General features: G+C 39.6%; 3 protein-coding genes across 4 annotated transcripts; 2 read left to right on the forward strand and 1 right to left on the reverse strand.

Annotated features, from left to right (window-relative positions):
• The first annotated feature begins 9,771 nt into the window (after window positions 1–9,771).
• LOC133739616 (F-box/kelch-repeat protein At1g15670-like) lies at window positions 9,772–11,319 on the forward strand. The gene has a single exon (XM_062167400.1). It carries the CDS (start codon window positions 10,093–10,095, stop codon window positions 11,167–11,169), a length of 1,077 nt encoding a protein of 358 aa, XP_062023384.1. The 5' UTR covers window positions 9,772–10,092; the 3' UTR covers window positions 11,170–11,319.
• A 5,406-nt stretch (window positions 11,320–16,725) lies between these two features.
• Window positions 16,726–18,026, forward strand: LOC133725177 (F-box/kelch-repeat protein At1g80440-like). The gene has a single exon (XM_062152316.1). The coding sequence runs from the start codon at window positions 16,986–16,988 to the stop codon at window positions 18,024–18,026; it is 1,041 nt and encodes a 346-aa protein (XP_062008300.1). The 5' UTR covers window positions 16,726–16,985.
• A 117-nt stretch (window positions 18,027–18,143) lies between these two features.
• Window positions 18,144–23,539, reverse strand: LOC133725176 (uncharacterized). Of its 2 annotated transcripts, none has more exons than XM_062152315.1 (5): window positions 23,204–23,538; window positions 21,696–22,715; window positions 19,889–20,796; window positions 19,344–19,400; window positions 18,144–18,608 (listed from the first exon to the last, which is right to left on the reverse strand). In XM_062152315.1, the coding sequence occupies exons 2-5, from the start codon at window positions 22,630–22,632 to the stop codon at window positions 18,363–18,365; spliced, it is 2,148 nt and encodes a 715-aa protein (XP_062008299.1). In that variant the 5' UTR covers window positions 22,633–22,715; window positions 23,204–23,538; the 3' UTR covers window positions 18,144–18,362. The 2 variants fall into 2 exon arrangements, 1 of the variants encoding a protein (XP_062008299.1); XR_009854289.1 differs by having other exon boundaries at window positions 18,526–18,608; window positions 19,845–20,796; window positions 23,204–23,539.
• Between the last annotated feature and the right edge of the window lie 904 nt (window positions 23,540–24,443).

A 24,443-nucleotide genomic window follows, 5' to 3' on the forward strand; every position in this document is an offset into this window, starting at 1 on the left:
GAAAACAGGAAGTCCTAATCAAGCTTATCTATGTAATATGTATCATTTTCCTTTGGTGACCACCTGTCGATCTGGACTAGATGTGATCGAGTGCACATGGCCTTGGATATTATTCTAATCTGGATAGTGGTTCAGAATGCAACTGTTTCCAGTTTGATCCTAATCCACAGCAACAGCAACAGCAACAGCAACTGCCCTAATAATAAATAAACTATAGTCAAGCCATGTTTGATGTCTCAAGTTGCATAGATCTTTGGCTAACCAATAGGCAACCTCTTAATTTATTTTTTGATTGTTAAAGTCCACTTTGTAATGCATGCTTTCATTTGACTTCGACTGACACTATACTAATTAGTACAGTTGGTCATGTACGACGGTTCACTTTCAATCTGCCTTCTTGATCATGTAATTGGCAAGAACAACTGGATAATCATGGGCAGCCCCATTTAAAAAAAATTATATTGTGTTTTAGGAAATCGATATTTGAGAGAGAATTTGATGTGTTTTCATTGATAATAGGGGTCTCTTTATATAGAGGATTACAAACATAGAGATAGAGTTGTACATGGAAACATAATCGTACATTGATTGGATATCTACTAAGATTCTCCGAGATTATCTCTAATACAAACCTTATTATAACTAGAGCAAGTAATTTAGAGTTTGGGCCAGACACATATTCTGGATTTACTTGAACACTCCCCCTTGTGTCGCCCAAACGTGGTGCTCCTCTCGTTGCCTCATTAAAAATCTTGCCGAATAACAAAAATCCAGTAAGACAAAAATAACCTCGGTCGAAGGGGAAAAAGAGCACAACACACCCTTCACGTTTGGAGATCAACATGTAGACATCTCCCCTTGATGTCTGCGTCTCCCCCTGATGACTACGATCATGGGAGTTCAAATAACTTCCGCAAGCCACTAGTTATGTTGTTTTGGGATGGGGAGAGGGAACGCAGACCACTGTTGTAGTGTTCTTAATATATGATGGGTCCGAATCCATCGTCTCTCTGCATGGATAGAACAAACTCATATCAATCGTACCACTTAGGTATCGAAAGATATCTTTAACACCAATCCAATGACGTCGTGTTGGTGCAGAGCTATGTCTAGTTAACAAGTTCACGGCGAAAGAGATGTCCGGTCTCGTGCATTGAGCTAAGTACAATAATGCGCCTATTGCACTTAGGTAGGGCACTTCTGCCTCTAACACATCGTCATTGTCATCTTTTGGAGGGAATAGATCCTTTTTTGGATCAAGACTACGGACGACCATTGGGGTGCTTGAAGGCTTAACTTTGTCAGTATTGAAACGCCTAAGCATCTTTTGGGATAAGCTGATTGATGAATCAGGATACCATCTTCACGGTGCTCAAGTTCCAAACCGAGGCAAAACCGTGTTCTCCCAAGATCTTTAATCTCAAACTCGGATTTCAAGTATTCAGCGGTTTCCCTTAACTCTTTAAGGGTGCCAATTATGTTCATGTCATCAACATAAACCGCTACTATTGCAAATCCAGAACTTGTTCTTTTTATGAACACACATGGGCATTGTTCATTGTTAACATATCCTTTCCCAATCAAGTAGTCACTTAGACGGTTATACCATATCCGTCCGGATTGCTTCAATCCATATAGTGAGCGTTTCAATCTTATTGTAAACGCGCTCCGTGGCTTACGTGGTTTAGAGCCACTTGATTTGGGTAACTGAAGTCCATTCGGGACCATCATGTATATCTCTGTGTCTAGATCCCCATATAGATACGCAGTAACCACATCCATAAGCTGCATGTTCAGTTTTTCAGAAATTACCAAACTGACAAGGTAGCGGAACGTAATAACGTCCATTATGAGAGAATATGTCTCATCGTAGTCGATTCCAGGGCGTTGTGAGAAGCCTTGCGCCACAAGGCGAGCTTTGTACCTTACAATCTCGTTTCTCTCATTACGCTTTCTAACGAATACCCATTTATGACCAACTGGTTTGGTGTTGGGCGGTATTGGCACAACTGGTCTGTATACCATTCTCTTCGCTAGAGAATCAAGTTCTGCTTGGATCGCTTCTTTCCATTTTGGCCAATCAGCTCTACGTTGACATTCATCAACGGAGCGTGGTTCGATGTCATTGGTCTCAATAATCTCACGCGCTACAGAATACGTGAATACATCATCAATGATGATGGAGTTTCTTTTCCACGTCCCATGTACACTAGTGTTATAGAGATCTCTACGTTCTCAGGGATAGGTTCTGACATTGAGGCATCCCCAATGATATCTCTTGGATATAACCATAATCCAGAACATTCTCATGGGACGTATTTTGAGTATCGATGATCAAAAGATTCGTTTGTGCCTCATTCGCTCTCTTTCTAGGGCGAGTATCCTTCGAACCAACCGGTCTACCGTGCTTCCTCACGGGACATGCGGCCATTGACGCCATATCACTGCCAATATGGGCAGTGGCGCTATCTCCTGGTACCTCAGGAGTGGCGTTACGTCTAGTATTTGGGACGTCAATCCTTGCAGGCACGTTTGTAGCAGGTATATGTGATCTCGTCACTTTAGCAAGATCAGAAAACACATCAAGTAGAGTATCTGCTACGTTCTGGAGCCCGATTATTCTTCGTACTTCAAGTTCTACTGTGCGGTATGGGGATCGAGATGAGACATAGTGGGGACAGACCACGACAATTCCTGTCGTTCCTGTTGAACATGTGTGTTCTTATCTCCCCCTAACGACTGGAAGTCTGTCTCATCAAAGTGACAATACGCAAATCTAGCGGTAAAGAGATCGCCTGTCAAGTATTCCAGGTAGCGGACGATAGTTGGAGCCTCATATCCAACATATATGCCCATTCGTCTCTGTGGACCCATTTTAGTTTGTTGTGGCGGCGTAATAGGCACATAAATGGCATACCCAAATATGCATAAGTGCGAGATATCAGGCTCGTACCTAATCACTAGCTGTAACGCAGAGTAAGGTTGGGTGGCAGTGGGTCGTAGACGAATCAGCGTTGCTGCATGCAATATTGCATATCCATACATTGAAGATTGGTGCGCATAACCAATGGTCGTGCTATCATTTGTAGACGCTTAATAGCAGCTTCCACGAGACCATTTTGGGTATGAACATGAGAAACTGGATGCTCTACATCAATCCCCAGTGACATGCAATAGTCATCGAACGTTTTCGATGTAAAGTCCCCAGCATTATCAAGTCGAATTGACTTAACTGGGTGGTCCAGGTAGTGAGCCCGTAGACGGATAATCTGGGGTTGGAGTTTTAGCATAAGCAGAATTTCGAGTGGATAACAACGCGACATGTGACAACCGTGTCGATGCATCAACCAATACCATAAAGTATTTAAAATGTCCGCAAGATGGTTGAATTGGTCCACATATATCCCCTTGGATTTTATATAAGAACAGAATGAGTATTTTTCGGATCCTTTGTGTAGGACGGTCTCGGTCCTAATTTCCCTTATGAACAGGCTTTGAAGAATGAGCGAGGGGCCTTAAAAGCAACCAATGAGGATTTTGGTTGGGCTTGAGCGTCTGAAGTGCTATTTGAAGCAAAATTTGTGACTACATCACCCATCATGGCGTTGGAACTATGGGAAGTGGCATCCATGGCGTCATGGCCATGGGTGACGCCATCTATGGCATTGTCAAGGGGGACATGGGCAGCCCTAGGCTGGCAGTGGACGGCTGCGGCGTCGGTCACACTAAGTCGGGGAATCAATTTTTGATTCTTGCTTTGTTTCGCTCGAAAAAATGGATGTCCATGTGAAGTCTTTAGTATACGGATCATCATATCACGACCAGGATGTCCTAGTCGGTCATACCAAAGCCAAAATGTGTCAGAATCCAAGAGATCTTTTCTTATTACATTATTGGATTCAATAGGTCGAATTGTAGTGACATAAAATCCACTAGATTGACACATAAGCTTCTCTAAGATGCGCTTTCGTCCGCAATCATTAGAGGTAATGCAAAGAAACTCTTTTCCGTTCTCAGTATGCAAAGAAACTCTAAGATGGCTATGATTTTTTTAAAGCTCAATAAGGTTTGATTTGCCTTAGGAGCGTAGAGAACTTCTGTGACATTAATCAAGGTGCCATTTGACAAGAGGAATTGAGTCATTCCATGTTCTTGAACTAAACCCGGTGGCCCAGCTATCGTAGTCACAGAGGAATATGTAGGCAACATCTTTAAGAATAATTGCCTATGGCGGAGAATGGTGTGCGATTACGCACTATCCGCAAGACATTGCAGTTCTCTAGAATCCATTCCTAAAAGAAAAAACTCGTAATTAAAAAGGAGTCATAATGAAGAGGGTTAAATACTGTTTACTCCCTATACTTATAGGGTTTCATCGTTTCAGTCCCTGACCTTCGAATTTCACCTAAAAAGTCCCTGAACTCTCAATTTCCTCCCAATTGGTCCCTGCCGTCAAGCATCCGTCAAAAACTCCGTTATCTTCCCCTAAAAAGTCTATTATACCCTCATTTACTTAAAAAAAAAATATATATTTCTCTTCCTCCTTTTTTTTTATTTTTTTTCTTTTTACCTTTTCTTCTTCCGGCTCTCTCGCCTCCTTCTGTTCATCTCCTCATCAAGATGGTTCCAATCCATAGACCTTCAAGAGGTGAAATGAAAAAAACAAATAAAAGAGAGAGAGAAAATAATTTTTTTTTTAAAAAAAAAGTAAGTGAGGGCATAATAGACATTTTCGGCAACTTTAACAGAAAATTTTGACGGCAGGGACCAATTGGGATGAAATTGAGAGTTCAGGGACTTTTTAGGTGAAATTCGAAGGTCAGGGACTGAAATGATGAAATCCTATAAGTATAGGGAGTAAACAGTATTTAATCCTAATGAAAAGAACTCAACTTTTATTAATAAGCCAAACTGAATTACATCATTGTCTCTTTAACTAGAGAGAATCTAATCCAAAAAAAAACTAGCTAATGCAAAACAATGGTAGTCATCTAACTTCTTTTGGTAACTCCAAAATAAATGTGACCAGATGAGTAGATAGATGTCGGTGGAGTAAAGCTCGCTTAAGTACCACTTATCTCAAAACCTTCCTAGACATCACACATACGTTGGATGAGCCTAGTTTGAAGAAAGACTAAACCATTGGCATTTACTACAAAAATAATATGGCAGTTGTGTACGTCTCTTGGAAAATATAAAAGACTTAATCAAAATCACCAGTTTCTTGGCCCTTGAAGTCTTCAACGCTTAGAGTGAAATCGTCATCTTGATCTTCTTGCTCCATGTAATTTGCTTCTCTTGCTTCACGATACGTCTTGTACGCGTTTGCAACATTCTGGGGTGTTTTACATGCTTTGGCCCAATGTCCGGACGCTCCACACTGAAGACAAGTATCATTATGGTCAGGCTCCCATGATCGAGGCGCTTTAGGGGCACGTTGGGTACAGCTTCTTTCCTTGGTGGCGTCACCACCATAGCCGGAGGCTTGGCCTCTTTCTCTCTTCACACGTTGACCTCCATGGTTCTGTGTAAGCCTATCTTGGCGGTTTCCTTCCTCTTTGGGGCGAGAATATGGACCAGAACGTCCATAATTATCCCTAGGCTTAGGGTTTTGCTCCTTGCGTCCTCCCTTAGGAGCGCGACTATAGTTAGACTCTGGAATGGACTTGGTTCCCACGGGTCTAGAGTTATAGTTCTTCACAAGTATGTTGTCGTACTTTTCAACTACGTTCATGGCTCTAATAAGCTCATGAAACCTTGTGATGCGTCCAGCATTGACATCAATCCGATAATTCTTTGCAATCATCAATGCCGAGACGGGGAAGGTAGAGAGAGTCTTCTCGATCAACATCGTATCAGTGATGTTCTTCCCAGATAATTCCATCAAAGACTTGATACGAAGGGCTTCCGAGTTGTAGTCAAGTACAGACTTGAAATCACAAAAGCGGAGGCTACGCCATCTCACTTCTAGATCAGGAAGCATGGAGTCATGAACGTTGTCAAATCGCTGGTCGAGTTCTACCCATAGCTTTCTAGGGTCCTCTTCATTGAGGTACTTATTCTGGAGCTCGTCATTCATGTGTCTTGTCATGAGAATGATGGCTTTAGCTTGGTTTGCCTCAAAAGTAGCTCTATTTGCTTCCAAAGTGGCAGCTTGTTGAGGAGTAAGCATGTTCTGACTTGGCTCTTGGATCGTATCTAGGATCCCTTTAGCCTTAAGATGCTGGAGCACATCATGGACCCATTTGTGGTATCCTGCGCCTGTTGTCTCCATTGGAGCAAAGTTCAACTTGTTCAGGTTACTCATCCTGAAAAACAACAAGAAATTAGGGTTAGTTTCGGAGCGAAAAAGGCTACCTCGAAAACATATAAAATTTCTGAGCGTAGTCGCTTCCAAGAAATCCGATTCCAAGAGGTATTGGATTGGATCGAAACAATGATGTATTTTTGGTTGATCATAACTTCTCAACAAACTCTAAGTTTGGAGGACTCTACAAGCTCCAAGCTTGGAGTGAGCATGAACCCCCACAGTTCGGCTTTGGTCTCCCCTCTGAAGAAGAAAGGGGGGGGGGTCGAAGAAGGGAGGTTGCAAGTCCTCGAGAAAAAGAATAAAAACTTCAAAAACGGGAACTTATAGAACTTTTAAAACATACCTCGTGTCAAAAATCGTCGGAAAAAGTTTCCGAAAACAGGTGGCCGGTAGTGGTCGGCGGTGGCCTAAGCTTGGCTGGAGGTCGCTGCAGGCAAGGCTAGCAAAGCTGCAGGAGGGCTGCACGCGGGAGGCTGGGAGGTGCTTGTGGGGCTTTTGCGAGGCCTGTGCAAGGGTTGCCAGCAGCTAGCGTGGCTAGTTGGGGAGGGCTGTGCGCAGGACTCGGCAGATGAGCGCAGGCGTCTCGGTAGGTGTCTCAGCAGATGTCGGCAGATGCGCGCAGAGGCTCGGCAGGGGCAGGAGAGCTAACGCTTCAGGTTCAAAGACTTCTGATGGCCGGTTCAGGTCTTTTCCTGCCTGTTATGGGAGTTTCGCCGCCGGTTCTGGGCTCCTGGGATTAAGGGCTTCGATGTGTGCGGCAGTGGTTGCTAGGATATGAAGGCTAAGAAATTAGGGTTTCAGGGTTAGGGCTTTATGCTGATAACGTGTTTTAGGGAATCGATATTTGAGAGAGAATTTGCTGTGCTTTCATTGATAATAGGGGCCTCTTTATATAGATGATTACAAGCATAGAGATAGAGTTGTACATGGAAACATAATCGTACATTGATTGGATATCTACTAAGATTCTCCGAGATTATCTCTAATACAAACCCTATTACAACTAGAGCAAGTAGTCTAGAGTTTGGGCCAGACACATATTATGGATTTACTTGAACATATTGGTCTTTAATCCACACCATATATAGCTACTTCTTTTCGAGACATATTGGTATTTAAACAAGAGAAATTTTATTCGCACACTCCAAAATATTAAATACACATCTCTATTTTATTACATTCAATATGAGATTTCAAGGATAGACAAAATGACCAAAAGAAACATTTATATAAAAAGTAGAGAATATATATTGTTGAGATTTGATAATCTCACACACTGACATTTTCTTCTTTTCTAAGCTTGCAAGTATAGAACCCTAGAAATGGTTGACAAAATTAATCAACAAACATTCATCATTTGAGAGGGAATTGACATAGTTTCTTAAATTGGAGTTTTGGAAACCTCAATTGAGGTATTGTTACTTCATTTTTTATTGAACTTTAAACTGCAAATTTAGATTTTCAATTTTAGTTGTTCAATACAAAGATAAACTCCTGAAAGCAGTAAGTTAATATCGATAACCTATTCTAATTTGGGTTGTTTAGTGTTCGATCACGTCTGTAAACTGCTCACAACACAAGTATTTTTTTTTCCTTGACCTAGTTATGAAGTATGAACTACTGCAAATTGACATTATTAACGTCAATGCCCATGTCTTTAATCTACTCAGATGCAATTAATTGGTTTAGGTCTGGAAAAACTTTCACACCATAGAATAGTTCTTATAAACTAAAAAAGATTGATATGTTTTGTGAAATTGATGGCAATTTGGGAAGCGGGGTGATGTATTTAGTAAAATATTAAAGCAAAAAATTTAATAGGTGGGTGTATTAACTAGATATGTGTGAATAAAATTTCTCATTAAACAAAGGTTGTTAACATTTTTTTTTCTAATAAATACATACCCTTAATAGTACGTATTTAGATCAAGATGCATTATTGACAATTGGACTGTTCATTTTTGACATTGCCACTCCACATGGCATCACGTGCTTAGAGCCTTAGAGGAGAGGAGTAGCCAATTTTAATAAAAAAAAACCTTCTACATACGTTTGATACACTGGAAGTGACCATCTCCCCGTCTACAATTATTTTTTTTTATTAGATAAACAATTAAAATATTAGAACTAGTCTTTCGTGAATCGAACTCACAACCTCTCACTTATGAAGGAGAAACTATGCCGCTAGACCAAATGATACTGGCCCGTCTATAATTTTCTATTTCACAATAAAAAATAAAAATATTTGTTATCGATCTTAAATATTTATTGTGAAGTCGTTATATCATTTCACTCATATATTTTTATTATTTTTTTTATTAAGAATCATGAGTTTATCACTATGCATGTTTTTTTTTTTAAGACATTATAATATTTAATTCGAACGACATACGTCTAAAGTGATATAAATTGGTGTATCATTTGATGCAAATATCGTTATGGATTATGAATTTATTGCTATGCATGTTCTTTTTGACATATTATGATTTTCAACTTGAACGAGATACGTCTAAAGTAATATAAGTTAACACTGTTGGTGTATTATTTGACTCAAATATCATTATATTTTGATTTTTCTTTCACTATGGATTATGGATTTATTGCTATGCATGTTCTTTTTAAAACTTTACGATTTTAGCTCAAAATAGATACGTCTGAAGAGATATAAGTCGGTATATGATTTGACTCAAATATCGTTATATTTTGATTTTTGTTTCACTATGGATTATGAATTTATTGCTATGCATGTTCTTTTTGACACATTACCATTTTTAACTCGAACGAGATATGTCTAAAATGATATAAATCTGTGTATCATTTGACTCAAATATTGTAATATTTTGATTTTTCTTTCACTATGGATTATCAATTTATTGCTATGCATGTTCTTTTTGAAGTGTTACGATTTTTAACTTGAACAAGATATTAAGTGATATAAGTTGGTGTATCATTTGACTCAAAATCATTATATATTGATTTTTCTTTCAATATGGATTGTGAATTTATTGATATGCATGTTCTTTTTGACACGTTACGATATATATAACTCAAACGACATACGTCTAAAGTGATATTAGTTGGTGTATAATTTGACTCAAATATTGTTATATTTTGATTTTTCTTTCAGTATAGATTATGAATTTATTTCTATGCATGTTCTTTTTGACATGTTATGAGATTTAACTCGAATAATATGTGTCTAAATTGATATCATTTGACTCAAATATCGTTTTAGTTTTATTTTATTTTATTTTTTTTATTTTTATAAATTATGAATTTATTGATATGCGTGTTCTTTATAACACGTTATGATATGTAACTCGAACGATAAACATTTAAAGTCACATATTGGATACGCTTAATAAATTGTTTTAAAAATTTAATGCCTTATAAATATAGGAAAATGCTAGCAAACAGAATCCGTTAATGGGATTGTGAAATCTGATAATACACAGGGCTGTTAATTAATTGTCCCCCCTTTCTTGTCCCTATCAATAACCAAAACCAGACCTTTCTACACACATGGTTTCAACTTTTTCTACCCAAAGAGAGAAAAACCATTGTTCTTCTATCCAAAAAAAAAAAACCATTGTTCTTCCCGGTGGAAATAATCTCTACCTTGAATAGTATAAAACCAATAGATCCTTCAAATCAGTCACCCAACTCCTCAAAACAATCAAAACCCTTTTCCTTCTCAATTCCAAATCTCTCAGAATTTAGTTTAATCAAACCCCTCTTGCTTTCCCGAACATACCAATCAAGAAGCTGCTTTTGCAGACACTATGGTTTTGATTTCAGGTCTTCCTGATGAAGTAGTCTACGATTGTCTTATTCGTGTCAAGTATGATCAGTTTCCGACTATAACATCTGTTTCTAAAGGTTGGAAATCAGAGGTTGAGCTACCAGAGTTTCATCGCTTCAGAAAGAATGGTGGTTATGGCCAAAAGCTCATTGTGATGGTTCAAGCACGTGTTGCTCCCAACCAAGGTGGTGGTGCTGGTGTCTTCAAGTGCCTGAAAAAACCGCTGTACCGGTTCACCGTCTGTGAGCCGGATTCGGGTGATTGGGGAGAGTTCCCGCCAATTTCTGTTTTCCCCGGTGGGTCTCTACCCATGTTTTGCCAGTTTGCAGCGGTTGGTACCAACTTGGTGGTGGTTGGCGGTTTAGACCCGGTGACCTGGGCGAGCTGTAAATCGGTCTTCGTTTACAACTTCATGACTGCCACGTGGCGGCGCGGAACCGATATGCCGGGTGGGTCCCGCACATTTTTTGGGTGTGCGTCGGACTCAAACCGGATGGTGTTTGTCGCCGGCGGACACGATGGCGAGAAGAATGCATTGAGATCGGCGATGGCGTATGACGTGGCAAAAGACGAGTGGATTCTATTGCCTAACATGGAAAGAGAGCGCGACGAATGCAAGGTAGTTTTTCAGCATGGTAAGCTCCACGTCATTGGTGGCTATTGCACCGAAATGCAAGGCCGCTTTGAGAGAAGCGCTGAGACATTCAACACCTCCACATGGCAGTGGGATTGTGTACAAGAGGACTTCTTACAGATCAGCATGTGTCCACGGACGTGCGTCGCTGGCGATGACGGGGCAATGTACATGTGTCGCGATGGTAATGTGATCAAACAAACATGTGGCATGTGGCAAACCGTGGCCGAGCTGCCAGCTCATGTGCGCAACCCGGCTTCACTGACAGCGTGGCACGGTAAGCTATTAGTGATTGGATGTGCCGGGTTCGGTGAGCCCCACATGGCTTACATGTTTAATCTGGAAAATCACACCTGGAGTAAGGTAGATACCCCTGAGAAGTACTCTGGTCATGTACAATCAAGTTGCTATTTGGAGATTTAGATGCTGTAGAAACCATGTCACTTGTACATTAAGCTGAAATATATATGCAATAGTTCCAGTCTGGCATACCAGAATGTAGTGAACCTCACTTGTGTGAAAGGTTGTTTTTGCCTCTTCAATGTATGGAAAATGCTATTAGTCTATGTATAACCCAAGGAGCCAAATCTAACATTACAAAACAAGTTCCTGGATTGTGCACAATTTTGAGGAATGGTTTTTCAAGCGCAGAAAGTAAATTAAGAAGGGGACAGATAAATAATTATTCTATGGATCATGGATCGATCCCTTTCATGTATATGTTTATTGCATTATAGTGTTTTAGATCCACTAGCTGTTCCGAAGTCATTATATTGTTTTTGTCTTGTTAGTCAAAAAGCATTACATCACCTAAAATTTGGTTTTAACAATTATTCTACCATTTTTTCTTTTGATAAGGGGATTGGATAACCACTATAAATATTTATTTAATCTTTAAGGATGAACATCACATCACCTATATATCCATTGATTAAACATCAGTACAATTATAGTTCATAGTATCATCACAGATAGAGGTGCTTTATTTACATAGACATGATTACAGTTCAAGTTCATGGCATTCTGTGTTATTATGTGGCCGACATGATCCAGTGGAGGAACAATGGGTATACTTACCCAGCTAAAGCAGGTAGATTTTTTACTAACATCATTAACACTTACTAAATGTCCACACGGGCACTCAAACTTGTCACCAAGTGGATTTAAGGACAAAAGATTTATGAGAAATTATTAGGTAGGGTAAACGTACCAAGCCACGTGGTACGCCCAGTCAATCATGTCTCTCTGTTTTTTAATTGCATTCCAAAACAGGAGAATGTCTTAGGTAGGGCTGCCACGTGGTGGGGCAGTGAGGCCCTCCAATCACTGCCTAGCATGGGGGTATTTTGGATATTTTATTTTACAAATTGAGGACAGTTTTGGAACAAGAATTTTTTTTTTTGAGTTTTGATTGATGGGCCGCACTGCCCTACCACGTGGCAGCCCCTACCCAAGACTTTTTCCCAAAACAGTCAATGTTTAATTATAATGAAATACCCGAAACACCCTCCTGCATAGACAATGATTAGCTGGGCGTACCGCCACATGGTACATGGTACGCCTGCCCTACCTAAGAATTTCTCAAAATTTACTTTATATTTTTTCACTCTGACATTAACTCACCTAAATTTTTTACCTAGTTCCGATTGCTAGCTTGCTGCCAATGTTTAGTTCAACAAGGATTTTTTTTATTTTTTATTTTTTTTAGTATAGTTTAACAAGGTATAGAAGATCATCAATCAAGAAACTCGGAATTGAAAGTACTCGTTGGGTGAGCATGCTAATGAGATGACAATTTATGTAATTTGACATTTCGTAACACTATTAGGCTATTGGCTAGTCATTATTATGATAAACAAAAGAGTACATCAATTTTTTGAACGCGTGACCTATCTAGGAAGATTTGAATGTATGGAAGAGCCTTTCTAACACATTAAGTTGTATGGGTGGAATTTTTTGAGTTAGAATCTTGAGACACATACACTATGGTTTTTAAGTTCCAAAACCTAATTCAAAACTATATGTTATTCGAAATGACTCTCGGACATTCGTAAAAAAGCCAGTGCATGCGTGTCACTTTTAGTACAACCCTAAATATGTACCAACCCTCAGAGATGTACGAATGAAAGCGTTACACTTTTAGTAATCATACATATTCTTAAAAAGGTGTCAACATATGTAGATTTTTAACATTAGGTTTCATTGAATATCTCATACGCGTAGACCACTTTCGGTCACGAAAATGAACATGTTGCCCTGTACATGAAAGCACAATAAAGAATTTGTCACGTTTTAAAGTATTCATGAAGGAGAATATTCCAAAACCTTGATTGATCTATCTAACACCGTCTCAAAATTATGACCTCTTTAAAGATAAATCAAGGCGATTATAATGCTGCTGAAGGTTTGAATTTGACAAAGTTTCTTACTCAAAATAATATATGATTAAAATAGAAGATCATATAAAACGACTGAAATGGAAGAGTACTAGCATTTTACGGCAAAGGGCTTTGAAACAATTAAAAACAATAAACCTAGATTCCAAAATGGCAAGCAAGGACTATAAATTAATAACTTTTCGAAAAAAAAAAAGAGACTATAAATTAATAAGTAAATTAGGTCAAAGCATATGTGCCGACCGCCGAGCTACTAGTATGGGACCTGACCACAAATTAGAGCCCCGACGGCTTTGAAATAGCGTAATATGCATAATTTATTAGAAGATCGATACGGTGGGCATGGGAGCCATCTAACATCTATAGTCACAATGTTTAATAATTCTTTAACAAACTGATTATCAAATGATCTTTATAAGTTCCAATCTGTTATTGTAGGTGACTTTTTAAAACATTTTATTTGATTACATAAAAATTTGAGAATATAAATAATTATTTATCCTTAAATTAAAATAAAATCTTCTACTAGAAAGACTTTTGCCACTAGACCAACCACGGTATTACTTGACCAACCAGGCTTGACACCACACACTAATATGTAGCATAGTTATTTGCTTGATTTTGAGAGGTCTAAATGTATGTTTCATGTCAAACTCAAAACCCAACTTTTTCATTTCATGATTTCATCAAAAAAAAAAAAAAATTCATTTCATGAGTTTATCATATGATCAATGAGAAAAATTCAGGTACCGTCCCCAAACTATTCTGCCAAGGCCAATTTGATACCCGAACTCTCAAAAGTATCAATGTGATACCTAAAGACTTATATTGGCATCAACGTGATACTTCCGTCAAAAAAATCCAACTGCTCCGTTTGTTTGCTGACGTGGCAAGCACGTGAGCAAAAAAAAAGGGCAAAATAGACTTTTTACCCTCTTTTTTTTTAATTCATTTCTTTTTCTTCTTCTTCTTCAACCTGACTCTTCTTCTTCTCTCTCCACCTCCTCTCTCTCCTCTCCTTCTCCACCACCCAAACCATCACTAACCCCACCGATATCCTCTCCTCTCCTTCTCCCCGCCTTCATCGACCGCGACCCATCCCTCAAGTCCCTCATCTCCTGCCTCGACCTCACCGCCAACCCCAACTCCATATCCCTGCCGAACTCCGCTTCTCCTATCACCCTCTACCGCCGCCGCCGCCAACCCAACCCATCCTCTTCAATTTCTCAGCATCCAACCACCGAGCTCGAAGAAGAAGCAGACCCAGAAGAAGATTTAAGAACTTTCATAACTATCATGTAAGCTGGAAATGACCGGAAGTGGTCGAAATTACCTAAAACAGTCGAGGTGACTGGAAATTTTCCAGAAACCGGCGAAGAATTGCAGAAACCGGCGAGGCTTGAATTCGACTTAAAAAATTCAAGTATACGCTTCGATCCCTTCTGGATAATTGTTCAGAACTTCAAGGTGAACTCAATGGTTCAAGAATCACAGGAAACGATGGTCTACAGCTAGAGATATCTGGATCGAAAGTTTCGGTGGCCGGAAAAATTCCAGAATCCGGCGAGCTTGAGTTCGACGTAAAAACTTCCACCAATGGCTTCAATTCCTTCTGGAGATTTGTTCAGAAACTCAAGGCGATCCCCTCAGTTCAAGAATCACAAGAAATGGTGGTCTGTAGCTCGAGATATCCGGGTCGATAGCTCGGTTTCGATTTTGATCGGGTCTGGCTTCCAGCCGCCACCACGCGCAGATCTTCCGTGAAAGGGCAATTCTGGGAGCTTCTGGAGGTTGAGGCGAGCTCGAGGATGAAGTTTGGTGAGGATTGATGGTCGGTAGCTTGAGATATCAAGCTTGGAACCAAAACGAGCTCAAACCGGCCTCGTGTTCCACCGCCGTGTACGGCTCAAGAGCCAGCGAAAGGCTACCACCGACAGCTGCGCAAGGAAGAGGCGAAGGCGTGGGACGTGGTCTGGGGTCAATTGATGTCCTGTGGAGCGAGAACCATCTTGGAGAAGGAATGCTCTGTTTTGGTTGCTGGTTTCGGCAGAGAGAGAGAGAGTGAGAGAGAGCGAGAGAGAGTGTGAGCCTTTGCTGGTGTCGGTCGTTCACTCAACCACCGAGCTCGAAGAAGAAGCAGACCCAGAAGAAGATTTAAAAAAAAAAATTGGTGATGAGATTTAACATCAGGGTCATTTTGGTCTTTTCTCTTTTTTTTTTTTCTGACTTGTTTGCCACGTCAGCAAACAGACGGAACTGTTAGATTTTTTTGACGGAAGTATCACGTTGATGCCAATTTAGGTCTTTGGGTATCACATTGATACTTTTGAGAGTTCGGGTATCAAATTGGCCTTGGCAGAATAGTTTGAGGACGGTAGCTGAATTTTTCTCTATGATCAATCAATTTGTACCTTACTTGCCAATCTCTGGACATGTGAAAACTTCGTGATTTGGATGAAGGCTGGGAAAACTGACCGCTTCAATTAAATCTTTGGTTTGATAATCCACTTTTGTTAGTTTAAGATCAAAGAAACGTGGTTTAGTAATCAAACGTCCACATTAGTTATAGACCAGTACAAGACAACGTAGGAACACACCAAATGATCGAGTGGTTAAATTTGGCTGCCCGTTAACAATCGTCGAGATGTGATAACGAAATTAATTAAGGAAAACACATGCAGTTGGTCATGTTTTGGATGCTTTAATCTGAACGTTTGTGTTATTATATTAACAACTTGACAAAACGACGGCGGTAAAACCAAATGTAGTTTCATATAATATGGCGGTAAAACCAATGGGGTCTTAGAGTGGCGGTAATATCAACAGTAATTACTTGTTATCGTTAAGTTATAGGAGAAAAAAAACAACGAAAAAAAGAAAAAGAAGAGTCGATCTTAATTTCTGCAGCGTTTAATACCTGCCAATTGGGAGTTTACATGGATGAAAAACATGCCAGAAATAATCGATCATTAAAGTAGTTTGAATAGTAATGTGACATATTGAAAGGGTGATACTACTATTATCATCATATTAATTGCTTATTTTTAGGATTTAGTGAGCAATAGTATGTTTACAGGGTGTAATAAACTCTTAGGTTATGAATTTTTTGAAGTTTACATGATGATGGTGAATTAGGAAGTTTAGCATGTCTTTGTCTTTTATAAGTTGTTTGTGGGTGAGATTTTAATGAGGACCTTATAATAAGAACTAAATGAGGATTTTTGAATGAACGGTTGGATGACGTGTATGTTGAAATTTTAAAATATCAACTAAAATTGAAAACGCTTATTCAACTGTTCATTCAAAAGTCCTCACTTAATCTTTATAAGGTCATCATTAGAAGTTCCTCAAATTGTTTGTTTCCTTCAATAAAATTTTCCCTCAGTTCTTAAATATTTTTAACACCAACTTTGTTTCCAAACAATGTACGTATCCTTTGTATTTGAAAATGTCAAACAATTTTTAATTCTACAAAAAAGTCCTTAGTGCGCAGCCCATTTTTCAAACTTTTCCTAGCTGCTATGCCTTTGCGTTTGAAACACAAAAGCACATGGCTTTTCCATAATCTACCTGGTACGTTCCCGATAAACCCTATAAAAATATACTCTCTATCATTTCACATGTTAATTCGAGCTGTCTCTTTGAACTTTCCCTAAAGAAAAGCTGGATCGAATCTTGTTCCGATGCTATATAAGCAATCAAAGTCACTCTATATTTCTACAAATTAGTCATCTCACTTTTTAAACGTTCTCTTCATTCTTCAAGACTTCGAACCCTAGCTATCTGAGCGAAAAGCTCTACTCTTTGCCACTGGTTCTGTATCTGCTGTAATTTCATACATATATGGAGCAGCTAATTCCTGGTCTACCTAATGATATTGCTCGAGATTGCTTGTTTCGTGTACCGTACAATTATCTGTCAGATGCTTCATATGTATGCAAAGATTGGAACCAGGAGATTGAGCAACCGGAATTTCTCCGGCTACGAAAAGCCACTGGCCACAGTCAAGCCATCGTTATAATGGCACAAGCACGGATTAACCCGAACCCGGGGAATCCTACTCCGCCGGAGTTAAAGCTCTCACTTTTTGAACCCAAGACGGGTAGCTGGGAGGAGCTGCCACTGTTCCCTGGGTTTTCCAAAGGGCTGCCTAGGTTTTGCCAAGTGGTCGGAGTCGGGTCGGAATTGGTTGTGATCGGCGGGTTGGATCCATGCACTTGGGAAGTGTCTAATAATGTGTTTATTTACAATTTTGTGTTGGCCACTTGGCGGTGCGGAGCGGCCGTGCCAGGTGTCAAGAGGTCGTTCTTCGGATGCACGTCCGACGAGGATAATCGGATGGTGTTTGTTGTCGGCGGACACGACAACGAGAAAAATGCTTTGAGATCCGCAATGGCATATGACGTGGCTAAAAACCAGTGGATTGTAATAGCTGAAATGAAAAGAGAGCGCGACGAATGTAAGGCGATATTCCACCGTGGCAAGCTCTACGTCATCGGCGGATACCATACTCAAACACAAGGCCAATTCGAAAGAAGTGTGGAGACCTTTGATCCTGCCAATTCCAAGTGGGATGAAGTCGAAGAGGATTTCTTGCCTGCCAATGTGTCTCCCAAGTCCTGCGTGGCAGGCCATGATGGAAAACTTTACATGTCTTCGGAAAGCCACGTGGCAGCATGGGACGGTGCCACATGGCGAGCGGTTTCTGAGATACCGGCTGATGTGGGTTCTGCAACTACATGGCAGGATAAGCTGTTGGTGACTGGGTCCGGTGAGCGCCAAATGGCTTATGTTCTGGATTTGTATAGCTACTCCTGGACAAAAGTTGAGATGCCTGAGGAGTATAGAGGTCATGTTTACTCGAGCTGTTACTTGGAGATCTAAGTTGTTAGGCATTTTGGTTTTACTTGCTTTACAATTCTTGATTCATTTTATTTTTCTTATGAAATTATTATGGCTAGGTTTCTGATCTTAGATTCTCATAGAAATGAAATACACATGGGACAAGCAAATTTGCTTTCAGCTTGATATTCAAGTTTCAGAATTCAGACCAATAAGCTCTCCACCAACCAAAACATTTCTTGCATTTCCTCAAAATAATTGCAACACTTGGTATTACTATCATATCCAATTGGGCGGAGGAACATAATTTCTGCACTCACAGCACCCTCTGAAATTCCGAAGCAATAAAAGAATGAGAGATGTCTGAATGGTGGATGTTTATTTGGGTCTCATGCACTTGAGAAGAACGCCAACAAATTTCTTGTACATGTGCCGCTTTAGGTACATCCTCTCTACCTTTTCTCTTCCTTTCAATCCCATTTGCTTCCTTAATTCTGGGTTTTTCAGCAAAAACCGGAGATTTTTAGCTAGGACTGGAGTACCGGGATGCCCCAGAGGATGAAGCAGACCTGTCACATTGTGGTCGACAATCTCTTTTGTGCCCCCAGCATCTGTTCCAAGCACCTGATCCAAAAAAATGAAATCAATTAATCTATCAAGGCCGGCCTGGTGGACAAATCTAGGCAGCATGGGACTTGCATTTGAGATTCAACCTCATACAAAATGAATAAGAATGATATTATTTAAACAATATGCAATTGTTTTAGCTTTTAACTCATGCATTCTGCTTCAAACAGCCTTTTATATTCTGTAGATCTTTTGGACAGAAACAAATCTTTTATCTCTGTAAAACTCTACACGGTGTGTTTTTTGTTTTAGTGCAGGAACACACAAAGATAAGCAATTAAGCATGCAGTCCTATAATCTACGCAAAAGATCACTGTTGTTTCATCATTGTCTCCAATTCAATTTTGTGTGAGGGAATATTGTGCTCTTTTTTCTTTTGTAATATAATAACACAGCTATACTACTATAGTGCCAGTAAATCCAGATAACCACAACCCATTTTGCAACAATAGCAGGTTCACTGATCTGAATAGGGAAGCGTAGTTTTGGGTGTCTACCATCAACAATCCGGTTGTCATCTAATACATACTTCTTATTTTCCCATTTTGGAGTATGACCTACATTGTTCTTAACCTTAAGCTAGCAGTAGAAGACGGGCAGAAGACAATATTAAACCGTACAACAGTCATAGAATGTCTTTGCATATTTATATTGTGGGTGAGACCATATGTCAGCAGGATAAAAACCATACTAGTGACTTAGGATGAGGAATAAAATCAAGTAAGATCATACCGGAAGACCAAATGCCATGGCTTCAATTGTCACTCTCCCAAAAGTTTCTCCCAGACCCTGTACAACATTTATATATCACTTTCTGATTTAGTACATAACAATACAATTATCGAACGAGTACAAAGCATAAATAAAGACTACAAATTCAACTTAAGTGAAAAAGAAATGAACCATATACATGACAAGATATTCCATTTAAATAGGTACGATAGTAGTCTTGTACTAACTCCATCTTAATATGCAATGGAAGATGTGTTACACATTGAGAAATTGAAATTGTATTATGTTTTTATTCAAACATTTAGAGTCTCGGCAAAGTAAATGAATCATATTGTAGAACAAGCAATACTAACATAACATGCTCACATCGAAGACATTGTACTCTGTTTAAATTGGTTACATCATACTACCTCTTCTTCTTCTTTTTTTCATGTTTTTTCATAATTAAGCATTAGATAGCAAAATATAGCTATTCAATATTAGTCATAGAACAGAGAGTACCTCAGCATTCACATATATTACAAGAGACTACGAAGACGGATCACCTGAGAGTTCATGACATAAACATCAGCTGCAGAGTATAGTGCGGCTACACGCGTGGTTGCGGGAGTCCACAGCACCGACTTTGACAAGTTTGAATGCTGAGAGAGAAAACTTAAAAGTTCTTTGACATAAACCACCTTATTGCTCTTAGATCCAACAGAACCAATAAGAAATTTGGCAGATTGTTTCACTGTTCCTCCATTAGCTGCCAACACTTTCCTTTTGTGAGTGACATCGAAGTTCAAGGCACCTGTATCATCAACAGAGGCAAAGCGATTATGTAACAGCAAATGTTTCTTCTGGTCTTCTTTCAAGTGGACACTAGATTCAGTGGACAGTGGAAATCCATTTGATAATACACCATGATCATTTATTCCTTGAAGCAAAGCTCTTAAGTGATGCTTTTTAGCCAAGGCAGAACGGACTCGACCCTTACGTACTGCATTTTTTATCTTAGAATTAGCTGGCTGAGGTTCTTCTTCTATCACCAAGCATGCTGAGTTAAGAAACAAGAGCTGGCCCTTTCCAGGGTTTATACTGCTTAGAGATATCACAAGCATATCAGTATCTGTTAACCCCATCTCCTTCCTAACTGCATCTCGCAATAACTGCCTTTTCTCTAGCATCTTCTCAGTACTAGAAGATGGAGTATTAAGCGAACAACCTATACCAGCTACAAATGCTAGTTCATCATTAATAGAGAGTGGCACAACTGCCGGCTGAGACCTCAGCTTAATCTTTTCTTCTTCACACCACTCTAGCCATTGTTTTGACTGTGATTCTGATAGAAAAGCCAGCATTTTCACTCGGTCCAGCACAACCTTTGCCCTATCAAAGTATTCTCTCCGGTTTTCCATGATCCACCAAGCAATTTGACTTGCACCAGCTGGGAACTTATCAATGTATTGATCTGAAAAATTCATGATTGTATATTAATAGGTTTCCCCAAGATACATGCAAAAGGAGCTAAAGCAAATTAACTTTCATGCTTAAGAGTGATGCTTTTATCCACATTCAAAATAGCAAAGGGGTAGTTAAAGCAGTAAAAAAAGTTTTAAGGAAAAAGATGCACAAATAGAAAATTAAGTGTTCAAACAAGAGATCCATGTACACACAAGATCACAAATTGCTGACAGGTATACTGATTTAAATACTTAAACCAGATGCCTAGTGGAAAGAAAGATGAGGCATAACCACAATCAAATAAGGTGTCAGAGCATGATATGAATATTCAACTGGTTAATCATTTAGTCATATTCACTCTATTGTGTAAAATAGAACTACTGAAACAATGGATAATGCTCACATCAATCTATATCAGAATGGAGGGAGCAAAGCATGTCAGCCTGGTCAACACAAAAATGCAAACTTCACACCCAGAAAAATTAATCAGGCAACATGTCTGATTCAACTCAGGACAGTGGCATAACTATTTACAACTAAATGATCACCAGGACGGGACCAATTTCAAAAAGTTTAATAATCCTAGCAGGAAATTCTGCAACAAAATTACTAACTTTCATTAGAGGACTGGGAATATTTAATGGAAGCGTACTGTTTGACACCAGTGCAGTTTAAGAGCACAGAAATCATAGTTACTCTAGTCCCTGGTCAACATCAACAGGGCAAATACACTATCTAGTCACTGTTCTGTATAGCCACATTGCAACATACTATTTCTAAACTGAAAGAAAATGAGGTATAGTTTATCCTTGCTACTATGCATCTTCAAAACACTTGAGATCAGCAAACTACATTACGTAAGAACTTTACAATGACACTAACGACTTTCTGGCAAATGGTGCTCACCAATCCATGATGCACAGACTGCTGACCCGGCAATAACGAGATCTTGTTTCATGGCAGTTTTGAAGCTATGATCTACTTTGTCTTCAAGCACCTTGATTTTTCTCCTAGTAAGCTCTGGCATCAAGCCACCCTTCTTGCTAAGAACTACAGCAGAAACTGTGGCTCCACAGCTCAAAAGCTCTGTTGCCAGCTCCATCATTGAAAGGGGTGCCCCAGTCATTGAAAGTTCATGGAATATTAACAGAAATCTCCTTGACCATACAAGACGTGCAAAGTCCCCCTTCCTGTCACAGGTTCCAGATCGTATTTTAGGACTCCATTCCAGAATTCTATCCTCCGCAGAACCAAATGGACCAACAAGCATCCCATAAGATGTATTGGTCTTAGGAATGTCCGGTTCCTGCTCCTCCATCTCATGGACTTCAACCTCCACAGTTTTCTTGGGCTTTCCACGAGCTTTACCACGAGCTGCTTTCTTACTCTTCTTCTTTGAACTCAGGCTCCTACGAGATGCAACTCCATTATCTTTTTTTGCCAAAACCACGTCTATGCTTTTACCAGCTTTCGGTTGACTTTGAGCAGTCTCATTCTTCAGTGCCACCGGACTGTCATTGACAAGCAAATCATCTGGCTTCTCATTGCTTGCTTCATTTCCAACCCCCAGAAAGTTCTCCTTGTTATTGCTATGCGCCCAACTTGACTGAAAATAAAATCCAAGATAAGCCCAAAGAGTAATCAATAACAACCAAAACAGTAACCGATTGCTCCGAAACCACTGTACACCTCCACTAGTTCTAGCTTCTCTTCGGGGAGTACGGCTTGAGTGCAATCTCCGAAATGAGGGAGAGTTTCGCGGACTTGATCGCCCTGACAATGCAGACTTAAAACTTCCAACTCCCCTCGATGACTTATAGTCTCCTTGACTGCCTTCCTCCATTTGGTTTCTTTGACTAATTTACCCCACCGAGAAACTTAAACCACATTGTTTGAAGAAAACCACCACTTAAATGGGTACAGTTCCTGTAAGAGCACATAAACAGGTCAATCTCAGTCAATGGGTGCAGGAACACATTTTCCAGATACAGCAGAATGATCGAGCAAATGTTGAGAAACAATGAACCACCGTAGCTCGAATCAACAAAAGGAAAGTATGAACTAATCTCAGTAAAACTCACTCCTCGCCACTCAAAATAATAACATAATAAGATCCAATACTTTATTTTCTTTACCTTTTCCGTCATTGAAAAAAAAAATAAAAATCCTAAAGCCACAAAAACGTTAAAGCGATGATCGTAGACTTGATTTCTGTTTTTCATTTTTCAGTATACTTTCTCAGAAGTGATGGTCCAATTACTGAAGCAAGATCAGAAAAGCTATCTAGTTACCAAAGAATGATCCAATTGATTCAAATCTGAAGCCATAAAAATACTTGACTTGACTTGAGAGAGTTGATCGAGAGTAAGCATTTTCGTCTCAATACGAGTAGTAGAGTTGAGAGAGAAACTTACCTGGATTCTCTGCACCTTCCGCTTCTGAAGATCCGACCTCCGCCTCTCAAACTTAAGCAGATAGCTCCAGAGTCACTGAAATAATACTAGTGATTAGAGCTTAAGCTTTCAGAGAGAGAGAGAGAGAGAGAGAGAGAGAGACTGTCTGAACCGCCCTGCCTGCAACTATTTGATCGCACGTGCCAGTCAAACCCGTGTGAGCGGATTTCAAACAGACGTCCCGGTACTGCTACGCTACGGCAGGGGCTATCAAGAAACAGGTGTTTCTGACCGGTGAGTGGGGGATGAGTCTCACCTGGCTACGTGGACCCCTCTGGGATCTGAGGGCTTTTGCAGGCAGAGTGTAATTGAGCACCTGGTAATGATATATATATTAGAAATCTGTGGGTCCCCCGGTGTCGTCGGTGGGTCTCACAGCCAATCCTGGCCCTCCGATCTGTATATGTATTTGTTAAAGTGAAGATCCATAAGTCCTGCTCGCATAAATGTCAGCACGTTGAGGCATGGGGAGGATTTAGTGCACCGACATAAATGAATGGTTAGATTATATTAAATACACTATTAGGTTATTAATATAAATATTAATTATAAATATCAAGGGTTGAGATCATCTTATAAGTGTTGGGTCATTCGGTGCATATAATAATTTCCTGTTGAGGTAACATTTCTTTTGTTTTTATCTTTGGCACTCGTGCTCACTGCTCTACTTCGTAACGTGCATTTCATCCACATTATAGATTCTCTTCTCAGAAACGGATTCTATGCTATCTACACTCCGAATTCATACTCGGCCTTTGTTCATAGGACACTTTATGTGAGTTACTTCGATCTTACACTTCAAAACAACAAATCATAGTTTTTGTTCATTCAACACTTTATTTACTCACATTTACTTGAGTCTTACACTTCGAAACCACAAATCATTTCAAAAGCCCTAGCCACCACCTACTTTCTACTCTCATCGTCTTATTTTCAAGCCACTTTTAGTGATAGAAAAGAGTTCAACTTTTTCATTCATGATTTAGTTAGAAAATGACACCGTACTACCATCATCATAATAGATCTGTACTAATTCTACTTTCATGAATTGTGGATGGAGTCTCTGAAACTGTGGCAAAAATGGCAACAAGTGTCACCGCAAGACTACAAAGGATTGTTAGCAAACTCGTCACTATCAGAGTAATGATTCCATTAACAGATTTCTATTAAGAAAACACTGAAAATCAATCCTTGTGCATAA

The sequence above is a fragment of the Rosa rugosa genome, chromosome 1, assembly GCF_958449725.1.
Source record: "Rosa rugosa chromosome 1, drRosRugo1.1, whole genome shotgun sequence".
NCBI classification, from domain to species: domain Eukaryota; kingdom Viridiplantae; phylum Streptophyta; class Magnoliopsida; order Rosales; family Rosaceae; genus Rosa; species Rosa rugosa.